Raw genomic sequence first — 21,095 nt, forward strand, 5'->3', positions numbered from 1 at the left:
GCCGCAGCACAGCACCTCATCATCGATGAGATTCTTGCTGTCTACAAGGTCAGCGATAGCACTTCTTCAGCTTGTTCACTTATATATAGAGGCAAACCATAGCCGGATGGACACCATTGCAGCAGCTTCTCTTCTTTTCCACTTCTAGAGAAAAAGGAAAGCACTACAGCTTCCACTACAGCCATGGCTTGCCACCTCAGATCAGCCAGTGTGCCTTCCAGTCCTCGCTCCAATGAAATCGACGTCCAAGAACAGCTCCAGAGCTTGAACACAACTATCTCTTCATCTTCTTCTACCATTGGAACCATGTGTGATGGTTTGAGGAATCTTGGAGAAGTGTACAACCGCATCGGTGAGCTTGCAAGCCTACCGAGCAGCCAAGTTTCACGGCAGAGGAAGGCAGTGGAGCAAGAGCTCGAGCGCTCCCTTGTTGTGCTTGACCTTTGCAACGCCATGCTAGAGAGCTTTGGAGAACTCAAGGAAATCATCCTGGACATTCAGCTGGCTCTCAGGAGAGGAGATGATGCAGCTGTTCAGACCAAGATCCAGTCCTACATTCGTGTGGCAAAGAAGACACAAAAACAATTCAATAAGATCAACAAGAAGTCAGCTGCAGCTGATCAGGAAAGCTGCAAGTTGATCAAGACGATGTCTGAAGCCAGGGAGATTGCTGCCTCGATGCTTGAATCTTCATTGCAACTCTTGTCGAAGCAAATTGTCACACCAAGCTCTGGCAAGTGGTCTCTCGTTTCCAAGGCGTTCCAGAAGAGAAGAGTTGTGTGCGATGAAGAGCAAATGCAGGAGTTGGAGTTGGACATTGTCGGTCTTGAGAGCGGACTTGAGACTTTGTTCAGGATACTGATCCAGAGCAGGGTTTCTCTTCTGAATGCTCTTAGCTTGTAGGTCATACACCAACTCAGAAGATTCCTCGTGATTAGCGTCCGCCTTTTAGAGGATTGGCTAATCATCGAAACAAAGTTTTGATGTATATATGGGAAAATGTACATAAATATACTCAATGAGAAAAGGCATAAGTTCCGATCCATTTCACGGTGTCAATTTTTTGCTCTTTTCTTTTATTGTCCAGAAAATAAAGCTAAACTTCATTTTAGTGTCATAAAAAAATAGTTAGTGGTTCGATCAACGTTAAGAACTGCACATGAGATGTAGCTCAACAGAAGGCACAAGATCCTTGTAAAGTGGATCATGTTCTCTTTAACTGATAGCATGCCAGCTCCAGCCATGAGACTTGAGCTTGCAATTGATAATTGTTCAGAAGTCTGATGAAATAACACGTAGGACACCTAGAATAAGCTGCCATGCTGATTCTTGCTGCCAATACATACAGCATGGCAATGTGATTCAGTTAAGACCTAACGCATTATAAATTGGACGGCACATGAGTCTTCTTGAGATTGCAAAACTCAGATTCTAAATGTCGAAAGCACAGCAGGCAGGAGGAACATGACAGTGATGCGAAGGAGCTTTGGAGCCTGCAGTGAAGGTTCACTGATTTTGCAAACTTTTTTTTTATTTTTCGAGAGAAATGTACAAAAATTAGTCAAGCGAGAAACAAAAACATAAGTTTTTGTTACATTTCCTCTTGTACACATCACTTCTTGTGCATGCAATTATGTGAGTAAGATAGAGAACACATTTATGTTTGCAATAAAGTTCCAAATTCCAATCCATATTATTACAAAAAAAGTTGTATCTGTTGCAGGGCAACAATAAGTATAATAGTATCTGGCTTCTCTCTTTGCAATGCGGAACTAAGACGGTCATGGTAGTCACACGAGATGTGTCTGCTGAACAAGCAGCAAAGATGTTTGCAGAGTGGATCTTGCTCTCCAAAGCTACTAGCATGCCAGCTACAGCCAATTGCTAAACACATCACTGACACTATGGGAGTGCCAGACCATGGCAAGGTTCGGTACTAGAGTAAGCTGCCTTGCTGATTCCTCCTACCAACATGAGAAGCAACCAGACAACACGCAATGCCACAGCTTGCCATGGTCACCGATCTCATGATCTAGATCTCAATATAAAGAACACACTCGTGCAGACGAGTTGCTGCTGATAACTGGGACATGAAACTATGACAGCTTCATCAGATCATCTTCAGAGATTCCTCTTGCTCAGGGTAAACACACAGAAAGCATCAACCTCTCGTGGACATCTGTGGCTATGTTGCAAAAGCACAGCGCTTCATCAGTGGCAATATTCTTCTTGTCGGCAGGGTTGCAATGCCACATCTTCAGCTTCCTTGGTTATATATGCCGGAAAAACATAGCCTGGTCGACACCATTGCAGCTCAGCTTCTCTCCATTCTCTCTTCACCACCATTTCCAAAGAACACAAGAAAAGCACTGCAGCTCTAGTTGCAGCCATGGCTTCCATTCTCAGATCTGTAAGTTTGCCTTCCAGCCTTCGCTCTGAAGAAATCAACATCGAAGAACAGCTGCAGAGCCTCAAGGCAACCATTTCTTCTTCCACTACCCCTGAGAAAGTGGTCGATGGTATCAGGAAGCTTGGAGGACTGTACAACAACATCGAGGAGATGATGTGCTCACCAAGTGGCCAAGTTAGTCTTTGCCGGCCACAACAGAGGAAAACAGTGGAGCAAGAGCTTGAGAAGTCCCTCATCTTGCTTGATCTCTGCAACGCCATGCAAGAGAACTTTTCTGAGCTCAAGACAAGCATTCAGGAGATGCAGCTGATCATCAAGAGAGGAGATGACTCCACTCTTCAAGCCAAGATCCAGTCTTACATCCGCTTGGTTAAGAAGGTGCAGAGACAGTTCAAGAAAATCAGCAAGAAGCCTACTACAGTTGACCAGGACAGCTGCAGGGTGGTCAAGCAGTTGGCTGAAGCCAGAGAGATTGGAATCTCCATGCTTGAATCCTTGCCATATCTCCTGTCGAAGCAAATTGTGACACCAAGCTCTAGCAAATGGTCCCTTGTATCCAAGACTTTCCACAAAAGAAGAGTAACATGCGAGGAGGAGCACTTGCAGGAGATGGAGTTGGTTATTGTTGATCTTGAGAGCGGAGTCGAGACTTTGTTCAGGAAATTGATCCAGAGCAGAGTTTCTCTCCTCAACACTCTCAGTTTATAGATAGATCGTGCACCAACCACAAACCCCTGCGATTGGCATCCATATTTTAGAGGATCTGCTGATCATCAAACAATTTTGTAGTGTACCTGTAAATGAGCAACTGTACAGAAAATTAGTGAAAAGAAAGTTACAATTTTTTGTCAATTTCCTGCTGTCAAATTCACTGCTTATGAATTCCCATTGTGCTGTTATGTTGTGATGTTTGGACGATTCAGTTATCTTAATTTTTTTTTCACCAAAGAGTACCCAGAAGATGCTCATCATTATTGACGTTTTAAAGGAGCAGTTTGTTGTTCAAGTTGATCTTTGAAATGTTTTACTATCAGATAGGCATGTGATACAGATGCCATGTGTTGGCCCAGCAACAAGCAAAGGATCCTCGTGCAGTGGATCTTGCTGCCCAAATCGAAAACAAGTCAGCTCCAACACGCGAGGTTGAGCGTGTAAGTAGCATGAATTGTGCTTAATAGGGCATCTACTCAAATTAAGAATTGCATAGCAGCTCCATAACACGCTTGTCATCGTAATAATTGGTTAGCAATCCACTAAAAAATAATTTCAGGGCATGCAATCATGTAAGGATCTACCGGTGAAGTGAACTAACCTGTTGATTGTTGCTGCCAGTAGCTGGAACATGACAATGTGATAGCTCATTGGTAGGATAGATGATGCACTAAAAAATTGAACAATACATGGTAGATGAAGGAAACAGATTCCATATGCTGGGCAATTGAAATGGCATAACTCTATGTGTCCACTATCAACATGATGCTGTCACACATGCTTCTTCAGTATAAATAGGCCTCCCCTGAAGGTCAGGCATGTTCAAACCAACATCTGCTACATCAGCTTCTCATCTCCTCAACCACACACAGCAAAGGGCTCGATCAAAAGTCATGGCTTACCACCACAGATCAACCAGTCTTCCTTCTAGGCCTGCCTCCAAAGTTGAGGAGGAGCTACAAATCCTAGAGGCATGCACCTCTTCGTCCTCAATGACCATCGAGACAACCTGTGATGGTCTGAGGAAGCTTGGAGACATCTACAGCTCCATTGAGGAGGTTATGTGCCTCCCTAGCAACCAAGTTTGCTCCTCCCAGCAAAGGAGGTTGCTGGATGGAGAGATGGAATACTCTCTTGAGCTACTGGATCTCTGCAATGCCATGCATGAGGACTTTGCCGAGTTGAAGGCCATCGTCCAAGATCTGCAGGTGTCTCTCAGAAAAGGAGATGATGCAGCAGTTCAAGCCAAGATCCAGTCTTACTTCCGCTTGATTAAGAAGGCGAAGAAACATTTCAAGAAGGCTGCAAAGAAGATTACCTCTGACAAGGAGGATTGCAGAATCCTGAGGCTGTTGAGCGAGGCTAGAGAGATCACCACCTCTCTTCTTGAGTCAACAGTGCAGCTCCTGGCCAAGAAAATCGCAATGCCCAGATCCTCTATTGTCCTGAAGGCATTCCAGAAGAAAACTTCAGTTGTTTGCAAGGAGGAGCAGTTGCAGGTGTTAGAGTGCAACATCAAACATCTTGAGGATGGAGCAGGACTTCTGTTCAGGAGATTGATCCAGAGCAGGGTTACCCTCCTGAACATTCTCAATTCATAGATATTCTCAAGATATGTCTCTTTTGACACCTGCGATTGGCATCCGCCTTTTAAAGGATCCATCAATCGTTGTATGCTTCATCATTTGTATAGAACAAGTGTACATAAAAGAGCTCGATGAAAAAAATCAATGTTTTGCTTCACTTCATGTTGTCAATCTACTGCAGCCCATTTGTACATAAGACTCATATGCATGTCTATCTATAGGGACTGATCACACGAATACAGTGCACTCACTGCTTTCCCTAGAGCACTGATACTGGGCAGAAACAAACTTGCAGGCGCAGTACCCCCGCAGATCGGTGAGTGCCATGCAAACCATGTTTAACTGATTGTTTTGAACACTAGAAAAGAAACATTTAAATACGTAGGGAAACAGAGTAGTCTAAAACCAGGCAAACTTTTAAGCAACAATAGCTACATTCTGAGAGAGTTTCATCAAGGACAGCTAACTGAACAAGTGATACTAATGTGTCAGATGATGCTACGATAGTGAAGCATTTCATATCTATCCACACAGAGTAAAAGAAGAAAAGAAAAGAAAAATCACAACCTAAGCTACTCTAACAGTAAAGTGAGACTCAACACAGAAAAATTGCAATCTTCAAATTAGCTCAGGAACCTTGCACTGAACAAAATAAATCTCGCGATCCACTCGTTTTCTCTGCGTACAACAAAAAATGTTAAAACGGGCAAATCCTATCGGAGCACAAGGAGCTTAAGAGTGGCCGCTTGCCGCTGCAATAAGAGTTATTAAAAAAATAGTTTCGCAATGACTGAATATAATCCAATGCCGATACAATATTCGACTAGAGTGTTGCGCTATTCACCTGCAACTCGAAACCATCGATCCCGAGCTGACGCTGCAACTCCCCGCCGCCCCTTCAGGCGAGGTATGGCGGCGGGTGCGGTGAGCCGCCGTATGGCGCGGGAGAGGCAGAGGTACTGGGGGATGAACATATATAACGGATGAGAGGCGATGGCGCCCGCCGCCGCCGCCGCCGCCGCCATTGCCTCGGCGCCGGGCGGGACTGCCGCGGGAGGAGTTACCGAGGAAAGGGGATGGCGAGACGACTGCCGTACGAGCAAGAACTCCTCAGGGTTCTCTTCGCAAGAATTACTTCCCCCTAGTTTAACTCTTGACCGTCTGATCCCGATCGAACGATTAGAAATACACCCATGCCGGTCGGTATTTCATTTACCGACCACCCTGGTTGTCGTTCTATTTAGCGACAGCCCCCGAGGCTGCTTCTTCGCCGAATATGCTTGGCAAAGCTGTGTATGATTTGGCCTGACAGATTTGTCAGAGAATTTTACACATTTCTGTCAAGGTCAGACAAAATGTTAGCTTAACGTACAATGGTTAATCATCTTCTGTGCTGTTCATGTTTACAAATGTGTCTGTTCGTGTGCATAGCATCCCCAATTTCAGATGCCACTTTTGTGAGGCAGTTCAGTTATTTGCTCAGAGGATTACGAAAACAGCAGATGTTAAAGATCCTGGAATATCAACAGGAGAGAAGGCAGCTTCTGAAATCTGAATCTGCATCCTGGTGTTGTTTTTTTAGATGACCGTACGCAGCCAAATTTTTACAGCATTTTCATCTCATAAGCTGATTACAATTAAAAGGGAAAATAGTACGCGGATGAAAAGGAGAAGATCAAAAGCAAATTCTATTATTGCTTCTCCATCCATTCTTAGCAAAGATATCTAAGACTACGATCTCCAACGTCTTGCTTGCCAAACGGACAATCTCCCTTGAGTTCTCACGCTGTAATAGGGACCAAAATCGTAGCCAATATACTCCCATGCATAAAAGAGATAAACTATTTTTTCTCAAAAATTAAATCATTACGTGTGCACCAGATTGCCTACATTAGAGCTGCGACCCCAACAAAAATCAAACACCTCTCATTGTTTTTTATGCCTGTTAACCAATTCCCTGTAACATGGTGTTGTGGTACGTCCAGGCCTCAAAAGTTCAAACGAGAAAACTCCATCGGTCCCAGATTGACAGAACAGATAGAACAGGCAGGTTAACCTTCATTGCTCATCAGAACAAAACCTCACATGAGATGGCGACCTGACAGTTTCATACTCGACTTCATACTGGAGTCCCTCATCACAGTTCACACGATTAGCTCTGGCATTGGCATCGCTCTTTCACATACGACCGCAATACAACAACCGCAGGCTGGTCCAGTCAACTAGTCAAGTGACCTGCCTGCCTAAGTGCCTAGTCTCCAACTGTACTGGAGCAGCCTGGTTACACTACTGGCCCAATGAAGTACAACAAGAACATGATGCAGCATCTAAAACAACAGAAGCCACTCTTGCAATTTGCGGCACCAGATGGTCCGACTCGTAGTTCACGCTGCAGTAACTGAATCTTGCTCGTCTTCCATACGTCTTCATAACTTCAATTTCATGAATCCTTGAGAATTGCTGACCTCACCGTCCTTCAACCAACCAGCCAGCCCTGCACATGAATAGCAGTTGTTTCTAAAAAATGACGCCTTCCAGAACCATGCTCTTGCAAAGAGTACGAAACTAGCACCAATTGTCTATCCAAATACATCATCCGGATAGAATTTCCACATATGCATCTAACATTTTTTACATATGGCTTGCAAAGCCTCTTAATACAAAATCATGCTCCTTTTTTTTTGAACTCATGCAAAGTCATGCTTTGACGACCAAACAACACAAACCAGCTCAGAATTGATCAGTTGATGTACAAATTTCAGGGGGCAAAAAGGAAATGCTTGAACCCAAGAGGAAACACAAAATACATACACAAGAGTGGAGTGAACTGATTCATCATTTACTGATGGGATGATTTTGGAAGAAAGGTGGCGAGTTGATTTCACTAGGGAAACAGGATATGCAGCAGCAAAGGGGCAATGGTGGGGAATGTGCTCAGCTCAGGGCCAGAATGAAATTTTACAGGACCATCCATTCCTAGTTTGAACATACTAGTACAGTAATTAAGAGATATGTTAAATGTAGGGGCACCAATCTGCAGGCCTGTGCAGCTGCGTGCTCTGCTGGCCATGGCATGGACGGTCCTGGCTAGAAGGTAGCATATACATTGCCTGTCAAGGACTTCACAAAAGACCAAGACTCCCAAGCATTGCTCGACACAAATGACCGATACACTAAGCATTTGCTCGGATTACTTCAGAAGCAAACAGCTCTGAATACACACAGTTGGACAAGTATCGCTCCAAATTAGACCCTTAGAATGCAGATAGCATATTGCAAATCATCAAGCAAATACTTCACCCTTCGTGCAGCAGCAAAATCAGCAGGCTAGCCATGCCACGAACTCCTGCTCTTTTGATTCTTCTCTACTTTGCTTCTCTGCCACCTCATGCATCGAGCAGGAGAGGAGCTCCTTGCTCCAGTTCATCGCTGATCTCTCCTACGAAGGAGGCCTCAGCGGTTCCTGGGAGAATACCACAGATTGCTGCAAATGGGAAGGAATCAGCTGCAATTCAGATATGACAGTCACAGGTATCTTTCTGGCTTCTAGGAGACTTCAGGGGCACATCTCAGCTTCCCTTGGCAACCTCACTGGTCTCATGCACCAAAGTCTGTCCCAAAACTACTTGTCCGGAAGCATACCGCTAGAGCTGATTTCTCCAATAGCATTCTTGTCCTCGACGTCAGCTTCAACCAACTCAATGGAGATCTGCAAGAGCTGCAATCTTCAACCCTCCTACTACTGCAGGTACTGAATATCTCAAGTAACAAATTTACAGGAAGGTTTCCATCCTCCCCATGGGAGTTGATGAAGAGTCTGGTTGTGCCCAATGTCAGCAACAACAGCTTTAGTGGGCAGATACCGACTAAGTTATGTTTTAGTGCGCCATCCTTTGCTGTGCTTGAACTCAGTTACAACCAATTCAGTGGAAGCATCCCTCCAGAGCTTAGTAGTTGCTACATGCTGACGTCTCTCAAAGCTGGGCACAACAACATCAGTGGCACTCTTCCAGATGTGATCTTCAATATTACATCATTGGAGCACCTATCGCTTCATGATAATCGGTTAGAAGGATCACTCAGTGGCATCAGCAAGCTCACATGTCTTGTCACACTTGATCTTGGGAGAAATGGTCTAAGTGGAAATATCCCGGACTCCATAGGTCAACTCAAGAGACTAAATGAGCTCCATTTAGACCACAACAGCATGTACGGGGAGCTTCCATCAACTCTGAGCAATTGCAAGAATCGCGATCCTCACAGTAGCCCTGTTATCCTACTCCGTAATCTTGATCCTCACAATGACCTTTGTAATGGCACCCGATTGATCATGAGAGGATTTCAGAAAAATTCTATCGATGCTGAAATTGTTAATGGCCAACATGCAGGGGAAAAGATATTCATACCCAGGATACCAATGTCACCTTTTGAAGATCTATTTCTTCCCTTCAAGTTCAAGCGCAAGTAGTTTCCTATTCGCTTAAGCTTCGTTATGACCATTAACAAAGCACAAGGTCAGACAATACTAAATGTAGGTATCTACCTCCCCGAGCTTGTTTTTTTACATGGGCAACTGTATGTGGCTCTATCTAGAGGTGTTTCTCGTGAGACAACACGGGTTCTTGCTAGAAAAAATAAGGATATGGATCCAATGGAAAAGGAACAAAGAACATTGTTTACAGAGATGTCTTGGAGTTATGAGGTATGCCAATTTTATTTTCACAGTTTATAATTTATTATGTTGTGCATGTATATATATCTATATATTGTTCGCTTCAGGATTGTGAATGGCTTACGGTAAAAAGTCTAGGAAATGCATGAGACAATTTAGTGTACATACATCTGTATAAAAAGGTTTCTAGGAGCGTCAGGGGATGGGTTATATATGAGAGGAAATATTTGTGTTGTATTTCCTAGCTGAGCTACAAACGAGCTTCTACTTAATCATTACTGCTCAGAGACAAGCTTCTGGTTGTTTGAAAATTTCACATATTTCCATCCTAATATGCGGATCCTCCCATAGGAACATTGTCTCTTGTTTAGGTAGGATTGCATGACATTTCCCACTGGGCGCAAATCATATCCAGCTATCAAAATTAATTGAATGGTTGCCATGCTAATCGTGCATAACCGGTGAATGAAATCAAGCCACAAATCGACAACATGGACATGGAAATAAACGATTGATTCCTGCACAGAATCTGGTGTTAATTAATATGGCATAGCATCCCCTTTTCTAATCTGATTTGATTGATTGAATCCTAAGGTCAAAAATTATCACCTGCCAAAATGAAATTGAAGTTCACCTTCTAATATACTAGTAAATCAACCCGTGCGCACACACGGGCTAGCTAGAAAACACCGTCCGTAAGTACCATTCCATTACAGCCATTTAATTTGCACCATTTGATTTATACATTAACAACACCTTTCCTCTCAAAGATGTACATGTAGCGACAAATATAAATGCTGATATCAGTAAACTCCTCTTTCCTTAAGCACCTTCCAACCCTACTCCACGGTGTTTCCTTCCTTCAGGCCTCTTCCTCAAGCAGCTTCTGATCAAAGTGCCACACCCCTGCATCCAAATCATTCCTTCAGGCCTCTTCCTCAAGCAGCTTCTGATCAAAGTGCCACACCCCAGCAAGCCTGAATTTGCAGTCCAATGTAACATTACAACAGCCTTCATGAATGCAATTTCATAGGATGCAAGAATAGTCTGCTGCCAATTAAATATTTATCATCTGGTGGCTCGATAGAATAAAGCAGTATATATAAAAGATGGCAAGGAATACCTCTCCCTCGTTAGTCAGTGCAGTTGAATGCCAACCTCCAGCAGCAATGTCAACCTGCAAATAGACATAGGGGTACATGTAACAAGTGAAAAATCAGGAAACCAATGTGCAGTTAAACTATCAACTTATCAGCAACAACAAACATATTATTGCTAATGTGCGACGATTACAACTTGAAGTCCCGGAAAGAGCAAACTTGTTAGCTGAATGAAGCTTAACTCCTTGCAGGTCAATTTTAGCTGGGATAAAAGAACTAAGTTTGGAAAAAAAAATCATTTCAGTTAGACACCAAGGCAGCCTTAACTTGCTTGTTTGGTAGTGGCTTGAGAAACTCTACATCTAATTTAGAATGAAACAGAAATTCAAAGAAAAAAGAAATCAGCATGACTAACCAGTAAGAGATCAGATAGCCCCTCAACACGGATATGTTGTGATCTTGGTTGGGTATCTCCAATTCCCAGCTGACCATACTCATTATTACCCCGTACCCACAAAATTCCATCCTCTGTTAGTGCCAAATTATGGAATGTGCCTACAGCAATTACCCTCACTTTCTGAAGGCCTTACACACGTACTGGTGTAGATATTTGCTTGCTGAAAAGACATATGGTCCGCAACAAATTCAAGGAGAAAATAACAAAACAAATTGAAGATTTGGTGTATGGCACGGTACATATCACCAGGAGGCCATGGCTGCCCCAAGTCCAGACATGACCTTCTTGAGTCAAAACCACAGAGTGTGTGCCTCCAGCAGCTACCTAGAATTAGCAAATGAATAAGCAACCCAAAAGATAACTAATGGAAATCATGAGTGCAGGAGACAAAGTTGCAGCATCATTCGGAGACATGAATAATTCATATGGACAAGAAACATTATAAAAGTTCCAATTCCATCATCATATAAATTATCCCATATGTGGTTCGCAACCAGACTACTTCTTTGGCAACAAAGCATGTGCCAAAGTGACAACTGACAATACCATCCACAATTTGTAGGATTTCCTACAACCAGAGCACCAACTAAAATTGCTAAAGTTTCAAAATATTCTCACTAATGTTAGCACAGCACAGGAATCAAATTCCACTCACTTGCCGGACTTTGAGCTTGGGCGCACACCGCTGTGGGGTTGGGATGTCCCTCCTGAGCGCCCTCGTCCCGTCCTCCTTCCTCTCAGGCTCCTTGGCGCACTGCTCGTACTCGTTCCCCCTGCACCATTAACACATATTGCATCAAACCAACCAGAAATCAATCACGGGCAGTGCCACGAAGTGGGTTCACTTACCCCAGGCGTACGCGCGGTCCTTGTCGTCCACTGCGAGGCAATGCCACCCACCAATCGCCGCCTGGAACTAACGAAACCCATAGGGAGAGAGCTTGTTTCATCAGCAACACGGAGGTATGAATCTCGTGGGTAAAGAGGAGCCGAGGCGCACTTGGACAATCCTGACACCGGCGAGGGCGTCGACTACCCCCAGGAGCTATTTGTCTTTGTCAGGATACAACTTCAGTCACCCAAGCCATTCAAATAGCGATTCAGAAGGCAATCTCATAGTCGGCATCCAAGATAATGCTTCATCGACTTCCCGTGAGCCGTTCATGTGTCATCCAACGGCTGAGATTGTCCACTTGCGTCGCTGTAGTGTTTCACCGTTGTTTTCAGACCGACAACAGTAACTTTTTTCAGAGCTGTAAAAGCTCTTTTACTTCTACAGTTTTAGTTGAGTTGTAATAGCTGGTCTGGCGGTCGGGAGAGGGTATTATGGAATCAGAACCAACCCTATATCGAGTTCTAGCTTAGCAGTAGTTCTTCTGGCGCCACTATGGCGATCTGGTGTAACTAAACTTCTCGTTTTGCCAATTAATTGCTACTGCTAGTTACTGAAATTCATATCTGTTCCCCTCTCAATCTTGGCTTGTGTTCTTCTTTTCTCTCTCGATTCCTGCTCGGATTTCTCATGTCCTGACAATTGGTATCCAGAGCCAGGCATCCGCGACCGGATCCAAACAATTCCAGAGCCAATCTCCCAGGTTCAGTCCGATTGGTGAGGTGAGAGGTGGTTGTGACTCAATCACTTAAAATCCCACCCTCCCACCCGAAACTGTGGAGAACATCCCCCTTTTCCCCAAAAATTAGCAGTCGAAGTCACGGCAGTGAGGGTTGCAAGGCATTGTTTTTGCGTAAAATTCTGTAGCTGTGTGTGATTTTAGATTGTGGAGGCGATGGTGGGAGACACTCTTGGTGAGGGTTGCAGAACTAGTTTCTGTGTAAAATTCCTTAGCCAATCCGTGCCTCAGGCGGTAGAAGTGCTTGTGGATCAAATTGGGGAAAGCACTGCTTGAACCGAATCCACCAAGCTGGAGACTATGTTGACAAAGGAGAATAGTGGAACATCTAGTTATGCTTCGGTTGAGGAAGTGGAAAAACTGAGATCTACTTTGGATTCTTTCATATTGAAGCAAGAAGAGCAGAACAAGGTGTTAGAGTCTTCTTTGGATAAAATATTGACTAGCCTCAACAATTTAGCAAGCTCATCTGGGACAGAAGACAAAGGTTCAGCATTCAAAACTACTGTTGTTTCCCCCACACCACTTGTCCAGGCAAACAAATCTATGTACATGAGCAATGATGTGTCAAGAACACATCAACAAGTCTACACCCCTCCACCTGATGTGACAGCACAGATACAACACATGATTGGTACTCCCTGGTTCACAAAGGCACCATTAGGAGATGTTGATGAGGAATGGATTGCTGATTACCCTTGGACAACAAAAGAATTGGAGGACTTTTTCATTCAGGCCAATGCTACATATGATCCTGAACAAGAACAGTTACAATATGAGGCTTTATTAGCAAACAAGCCCAGCACCATCAACACTATACACAAGTTGTCAACCCACTCAAACCATACACTCCACAGCAACCTTCCAACAGGAATTCACTACAGATGCAGCAGAAAATGGTGGCTAAAGACCCAAAATTATCATTCCCTAAGTTTGATGGCCATGATCCTGATGGATGGATTAGAAAGTCTGAAAAGTACTTTGAGTTGGTAGGAATTCAAAATGAACAAAGAGTACAAATTGTAGCAATGTACATTATGGCCAAAGCTGAATACTGGTGGAGAGGAATAGGGTGCAATGCCACTTCTATTCCCTGGCATCAATTCTGCAGAATGATTGGTGACAAATTTAATGAAGAATCATCTTATGAAGTTATTGAAAAGTTTCATGAGTTAAGGCAAACAGGCACTGCGACTGAATATATCACTAAATTTGAAGAATTGATGGGCTTGGTTAAGCGAGACAACCCTTCTCTACAAGATTCTTACTTCATTACTAGTTTTGTCTCTGGACTTCAAGAGCCAATTCAGCATCACTTGTAGTGTCACAAACCTAATTTCTTGACTAATGCTTTTTGGTATGCCAGAAGACTGGAACAAGCTCATCCTCTAGTTAAGAAGCTACAACCATTCAGTGGCAATTACAAACCACAGAAAATTTGGAATAAGGATTCCAAAGAGAAGGACAATGTTCAAAATAATATAGTTGAACTTAAAGCTACTGGCAAGTGCTTTAAGTGTAAGGAGCTATGGGTTCCTGGTCATGCCAAAGTCTGCAAAGGAAAACAATTTTTTTTAGTAGTGATGGTGGAAAAGAATAGACAAGAGGAAATGTCAATTGTAGAAGATGAAAACACCACTGATGAAGGGGAATATCATGATGCTAAACCCGTTCCAACAGTGCAAATTTCTATGCATGCTCTTACTAGCATATCTTCTCAAGCAAGAACCTTCACATTGAAGTTGAAGTTTGGTAACACCTACGGTACTGCTTTAGTAGATAGTGGCAGTGATGTCTCATTTATAAATACCAAATTTGCCATGAGAAGTAATTTACCTATTTCACAAATTGAAGAGGTTAAAGTAGTAGCTGCTAATGGCACAGAAATGCACAACTCAACTTCTTGTACAACATGCTCTTACTTAATACAAGGCCACAATTTCATCTCTAATTTCAGATTGCTAGAAGTTCAAGGTTTTGATGTAGTCTTGGGAGATGATTGGATCTATCAACATAGTCTAGTGGGAATTGATTTAAAAAGAAGAGAATTTTCTATCACTAAAGATGCAAAGAGCATTATAACATTTTCTGATAAGACTATCACTTATGGCTGCCAATTAATAAATACAAGGAAACTCTGTCACTTATTGAAGAAGAAAGCAGTAGGAGTTGTCATTGTCTTGAATAATAATCAAAATTCTTCTCTTCAGCCACCTTCTAAAATTTCTGAACACATACAATCAATTTTGAATGAATTTTAGGATGTTTTCACATAACCAACTGAGCTTCCACCAAACAGATCCATTGATCATTCCATTCGATTAATTAAAGAGAACAAAACCATAAATCAGAGGCCTTACAGACTACCTCATCATCATAAAAATGCAATGGAGGATCTGATTAAGCAATTGTTGCAATCTCACATGATTAGGCCAAGTGTTAGCCCATATTCTTCTCTAGTGATATTGGTGAAAAAGAAAGATGAAACTTGGAGAATGTGTGTGGATTTCAGGCAGCTCAATTCTAACACAGTCAAAAATAAATATCCCATACCAATTATTGAGGATCTTTTAGATGAGTTGTTTGGAGCACAAATCTTTTCAAAAATTGACCTCAGGTCAGGTTATCACCAAATCAGAATGAGTGAAGCAGATATACATAAAATTGCATTTACTACTCATGTAGGGCACTTTGAGTACCTTGTTATGCCTTTTGGTTTAACTAATGCACCAGCTACTTTTCAAACATTGATGAACAATATGCTGGCAGCATTTTTAAGGAAATTTGCTCTAGTATTTTTTGATGACATACTTATCTATAGCACTTCCTTGCAAGACCACATTTCTCATTTACACTCTATCCTGACAGTGCTCAGAGAAAATAAGTTATTTGCTAAACTCTCTAAATGCACCTTTGCTCAGCTTGAAATTGAATATTTGGGTCATGTTATAAGCAAGGATGGTGTGGCTACTAATCCATCCAAAATTTCTATCATTTAGAATTGGCCTCAACCCAAAACTCTCACTTAATTGAGAGCATTTCTGGGATTAACTGGTTATTACAGAAGGTTCATACAAGGCTATGGAATTATTTGCAGACCTTTATTTCATGCATTAAAGAAAGATGGGTTTGAATGGACTCCAAAACAAACTCAAGCCTTTCAAAAGTTAAAAGAGATTATGTCCAACCCCCTAGTTTTGTCTCTCCCAGATTTCTCTCAACCATTTATTTTGGAAGGAGAATCTAGTGGTACTGGGATTGGAGCTGTACTAATGCAAAAATGATCCTGTTTGCATTGATTTGATAACAAAATTGAGTATCGACAATCATGATGTGCCTCATTATTCACTTGCTAATGGCATTTTAAGATACAAAGGGAAAGTTTGGATTGGCCAGGACACTTCCTTGAGGCAACAGTTATTGGACAGTTTTCACAAATCTGCTGTGGGAGGACATTTAGGTGAAAGAGCAACATATCAAAGATTAAAATTAGTCTTTTATTGGCCAAGAATTCATCAGCATGTCAAAGATTATGTTAAGGCCTGTCCTATCTATCAGAAAAATAAAAGTGAGCACACTCCATATCCTGGATTATTAGAACCACTTCCTATTCCTGACATAGCTTGGACTCACATTTCCATGGATTTTATTGAGGGTTTACCAAAATCTAATGGTAAAGATGTCATTCTAGTGGTGGTTGATAGATTCACAAAATACTCTCACTTCTTCTTAACATGAAGTCATCCTTTCACTGTACAAGATGTCATTCCATTACATGGTCCACCAGTGGTGATGGTGACAGACAGAGATAGGATATTCACTAGTGCTATTTGGCAATCTCTTTTTAAAGCGTTGGGCATAAAGTTACATTTGAGCTTAGCCTACCATCCCCAAATAGATGCGCAAACAGAAAGAGCCAATCAATGCCTAGAAAATTATCTCAAATATGTGCTTCACTGGTCCTAGAAGATGATTCTATTAGCTATCCTCAGCTGAATGGTGGTACAATACCTCTTATCATACATCCTTGAACATGACACCATTTCAGGTTTTATATGGTTTTCCTCCTCCTATGGTTGCTGAAGTAGTTCTACCCGACTGTCCCGATGACAACGCAAGAGAGATCCTGCAAAATAGGCAACTAGCAAATCAATTGATCAGAGACAATTTGGCTAAAGCTCAAGCTAGAATCAAGCATTAGGCAGATAAGCACATAACAGAAAGGGAAGTTGAAGTTGGCTCTTTGGTATACTTGAAAATTCAACCATATAGGCACACTTCTTTAAGTTTACACAATTCACTGAAATTGCGCTCAAAGTATTATGGCCCATTCAAAGTTCTTGAAAACATCATATAAACTACTCCTACCAGATCATTGTACACTACATCCTATTTTTCATGTCAGCCAATTGAAGAAACACATTGGTCCTACAGTGGTGCCAACTCGTGACTTGCCTCTAGTGGATGCCAAAGGGCTTATCAAAGTAGCACCATAAATTATTTTGGAGAGGAGAATGATTCCTAGGAACAATGAACTAGTGGTGCAATGGTTGATCAAATGGTCTAACCTTCTCCAATCAGAGGCTACTTGGGAAGATGCTTCTTTCATCCGTAAGATTTTTCCTTGTTTTCATCCTTGAGGACAATGATCTTAAGGAGGGGGCATTGTCAGGATACAACTTTAGTCAGCCAAGCCATTCAAATAGCGATTCAGAAGGAAATCTCATAGTCGGCGTCCAAGATAACGCTTCATCGACTTCCCGTGAGCCGTCTGTGTGTCATCCAACGACTGAGATTGTTCGCTTGCGTCGCTGTAGTGTTTCACCATTGTTTTCAGATTGACAACAATAACTTTTTCAGAGCTGTAAAAGCTCTTTTACTTCTCCCATTTTAGCTGAGTTGTAATAGCTGGTCTGGCGGTCGGGAGAGGGTATTATGGAATCAGAACCAACCCTAGATCGAGTTCTAGCTTAGCAGTAGTTCTTGTGGCACCGCTATGGTGATCTGGTGTAACTGAACTTCTCGTTTTTCCAGTTAATTGCTACTACTAGTTACTGAAATTCATATATGTTCCCCTCTTGATCTTGGCTTGTGTTCTTCTTTTCTCTCTTGATTCCTGCTCGAATTTCTCGTGTCCTGACAATCTTGGTCTCCAACGGGTGCTTGAGCGTGCCGCCCTAGTTCCATTCCCACGTGAAGAGTTGCGCATGTGGGGGAAGCGGCAAAGGGAGTGGGCGGAGGAGGAGGGAGGCCTGGAGCGCGCTAATGGCGGTGGAGGAGGGCGGGCAGTGTCAGCAAGGTGGGACGCGCGTGACTTTATGCGGTGGAGGTGGCGGCGTCCAAGCGAGGAAGGAAAGGAGGGGCGGATTGAGGGAGATAGGCAGCGTGATTGGCGAGCGGGACATGCGCGAGTACGGCGGGCAGGTAGCTGCTGGTGCGGTGAAAAAAATAGGCGCGATTTGGCAGAAACAATTTCCTTGATTCATTTTTTATGGGTTTGCACCCTTTCATCATCCCCGAAAGTCTGACAAGTGGGTGCAACGTGAGGAGTAAGGTGGGTCTAAATTGGGTGAGAAAAGTTTTCAGTTGTTTTGGATCCTTATAGTATAGAATAGTATAGATATAGTATAGATATTGGACCCATGAAATTAGGAAACTTATGAGACTCATCGATGTAGGCGGATGAATTGTCACATTCACCTTCTAATAGTGCGCTATTCAATTAGGAAATATATTAGCCGGCCATTTAGCTATCCTTATGAGACCCACGGATGTCGGTGACCCCCTGTATGTATAACTGGACGTTTCTTCATCTTTAACCAAAGGTCATACACACACACATAAAACGCTATTTGAAAGAAATATAGGATAAGATGGTTTCATCAGCCTTTTTCATGACTCACTCTTTCGATGGCGCATGGTTCCGAGGTCGACTTGCTAGCGGTTGTGGCTTTCGTTGGCCTGATGAACCCTAGCTGCTCATTTGATCCATATGGAACAAGGGAGATTTGCATTTTCATTGCAATTAATTAGCAATCAAAATATGCATTTTTATGCCAAAAATAATGGATCTTTTTTTTGTAGTTGCGTTGGGTTCGTCCGTATTGTCACGACCAGAGGATCGGTGGAAAATTCCTTGATGCCGATCCAACTCAACAACAACTTTATGATGGTCACAAGAGTTTGTGTAAACTGTGATAGAGGTGCGTTAACAAATTGGAAAATTAATCACATTCAGTTGGTGTTATGTGAATTTCTAATTCATGGCTACCGGAGAATTTCAGCTTGCTTTGAAGAATCTGAAAACACATCTATCACCTTGATTGAAAATGGCACATACCCCATGGATATCAAACCTTGAAGGTGCTTTAGAATTTTTTATGCTCGACATGATGCATGTTATTTGCGCACTGTCACTGTGCTTATTTTGTTTATTATTCTTGTGCAGCGATTAGAACTGGGCTGCGTACGGATGTTATGGCACACGATAGCATTAAAGCTGCCATTGCCGCACGTGCCGAGGAGATCAAGAAATTAGAAGCACGGTCAAGGAAATTCCGCGTTCCCTTACTGATTTATATGAGTACATGATCAGTGGCAATCGGTTATCCTTGACGACCATGAAAATAAATGCATTTGTGGAGTGGATCTTGCCTAGTATTGATGAAGTATTAGATTGAGAAGCAGTTTCAGTTTCTTCGCAAAAAAAAAAGAGAAGCAGTTTTAGTTTAAATGTAATAATTTGGCCACATGTCGGTTGGATCTTCTGCCCATTTTATAAAAAAAAGCTTCCTTCATTGCTCAACTAAATTTCTTGATCAACATTTTCAAAATTACATAAAGCAAGGGAGAAACGAGATTGTGATTGGCTAGATCTAATTTTATAGAAAGAACTATCACACCCAAATTTGTGGAGCCATGTTTGGAAATAAAAAAATTAAATAAAGTAAGGGACAAATGAGATTGAGATAGGAAGAATTATCAAATTACATTCCATGCATGGTGTCGCGTGGCGTAACACATAAGGACATAACAACTACATGGTGCCAAATTTGGAAATACAAAACTTAAATTTAGGGACAAACAAGATTGTGATTGGTTAGATAATAATTTTAGTTAAATAATCAACCAGAAAGACTCAAAAATGTTTCATTTTGCAGTATACACATCTAGACACAAGCACAATTGTTCTCTTTTATTTGATCGATTTGTACGTAGGGCTGGACGTCAAGTTAGAAACTCATATGTTGGCTCGGCTCATTAATATTTTGGTTAGCTTGGCTTGGCTCGGAGGATTTTTAAACGAGCCGAGCAGCTATTTTTATTTTGTTAACAAGCCAAGCTACTCATGAGCCAACTGAGCTAGAAGGCTAAAGGTTCAATATAGGGTTGAGATGTGAATTAGAAGAGTCTATACTACACCGTGGTTAGAGTGTAGAAACCATTACCTTATGGTGAAATATTTGTATGACTACATGTTGAAAAAAGTTGAAGAAGTATATGGTCAAGGTCCGTATAAGTCCGTTAGTTGATAAAGATAGATCGTTAATGTATCAGCATTAAACAAGTATTTCAATCGATATGTATGTATTTTATTGCTTACTCGGATTTCTATAATAACTGTTTATATTATTTTATTTAAAAAAATTATTTGTCATGTTTTAATTATACACGCACATCCACTAGTAATTAATAACCAAAGAAATCATAAAAAGTTGCAGTGGCAGAGCTTGGGCCTAAACGCATGACGGGTAGATGCCAAGAAGGCAAGAAGCAATGCTAAACTGTGCAGGAGCTTAGGGGAGAATTTCCAAAAAGATTAACTGCCATTCAAGTGTAGAAATGGCACAGGAATTGCCATTCCTAGTGCCATTTTTAAGCATTCCTAGTGACCGTAACAAAGCTTAAGTCTCAACTCTCAACCTGCAATTAGATGGGGCTGCCTTTGGAACTTTTTTCTTCCAAAATACAGTAGTATCTATGTGAAAATACTAACTTTGGTGAGGATTTCATTAAGAAAAGTATTATTAATCCCTAATTCAAATTGGTTGCACACTGAAGCTGAATACATGTTATTGGGCTATATTCATTGCAGATGGGCTTGTTCGTTTACTGAAGCTTGAGGCCCATACAAATCAGCTTATTCAGCCCTATCAAGCTACTCGAGCCCATGAGGCTTGCGAGCCTATGCTCAGGGCTCAGGCTCAACTCGTTTATAACTCGAGCCGAGCTCTAATTGAGCTTAGCCACCTGAGCTCGGGTAGCGAAGCGTAGCCTATCCTCGTCGTTCCTTGCGGGCGCTCTCGCCGCCGCACTTGCCGCTTGGGGCCTGTGCGCCCTTGGTCTGCGCGGCCGCCGCCTGACACGCTGCCTCCGCCGAGCCCGTGCCAGTCGCCTCCGCCGAGCCCGTGCCAGTCGCCTCCGCCGAGCCCCTGACACGCCGCCTCCGCCTGACACGCCGCCCCCGGCGAGGCCCCTCCACCAGGAAGGCGAGCGGCAAGGCGAGCAGCGGCGAGCGCCCCAACATC

The 21,095-nt window shown here is 42.5% G+C and overlaps 2 protein-coding genes and 3 pseudogenes across 2 annotated transcripts; 4 read left to right on the top strand and 1 right to left on the bottom strand.

Moving 5' to 3' along the window:
- The first annotated feature begins 58 nt into the window (after positions 1-58).
- LOC117848401 (uncharacterized) lies at positions 59-1,039 on the top strand. Its single transcript, XM_034729805.2, has one exon. It carries the CDS (start codon positions 184-186, stop codon positions 901-903), a length of 720 nt encoding a protein of 239 aa, XP_034585696.1. The 5' UTR covers positions 59-183; the 3' UTR covers positions 904-1,039.
- A 1,210-nt stretch (positions 1,040-2,249) lies between these two features.
- On the top strand, positions 2,250-3,525 carry LOC117848394 (uncharacterized). Its single transcript, XM_034729792.2, has one exon. The coding sequence runs from the start codon at positions 2,390-2,392 to the stop codon at positions 3,116-3,118; it is 729 nt and encodes a 242-aa protein (XP_034585683.1). The 5' UTR covers positions 2,250-2,389; the 3' UTR covers positions 3,119-3,525.
- Positions 3,526-3,808: 283 nt separating this feature from the next.
- LOC117848390 (uncharacterized) lies at positions 3,809-4,864 on the top strand (annotated as a pseudogene).
- Positions 4,865-5,700: 836 nt separating this feature from the next.
- LOC117853444 (uncharacterized) lies at positions 5,701-9,175 on the top strand (annotated as a pseudogene).
- Positions 9,176-10,332: 1,157 nt separating this feature from the next.
- On the bottom strand, positions 10,333-21,094 carry LOC117853455 (ultraviolet-B receptor UVR8-like; annotated as a pseudogene).
- Position 21,095: the final 1 nt, after the last annotated feature.

Source organism: Setaria viridis, chromosome 1, assembly GCF_005286985.2.
Source record: "Setaria viridis chromosome 1, Setaria_viridis_v4.0, whole genome shotgun sequence".
NCBI lineage: Eukaryota > Viridiplantae > Streptophyta > Magnoliopsida > Poales > Poaceae > Setaria > Setaria viridis.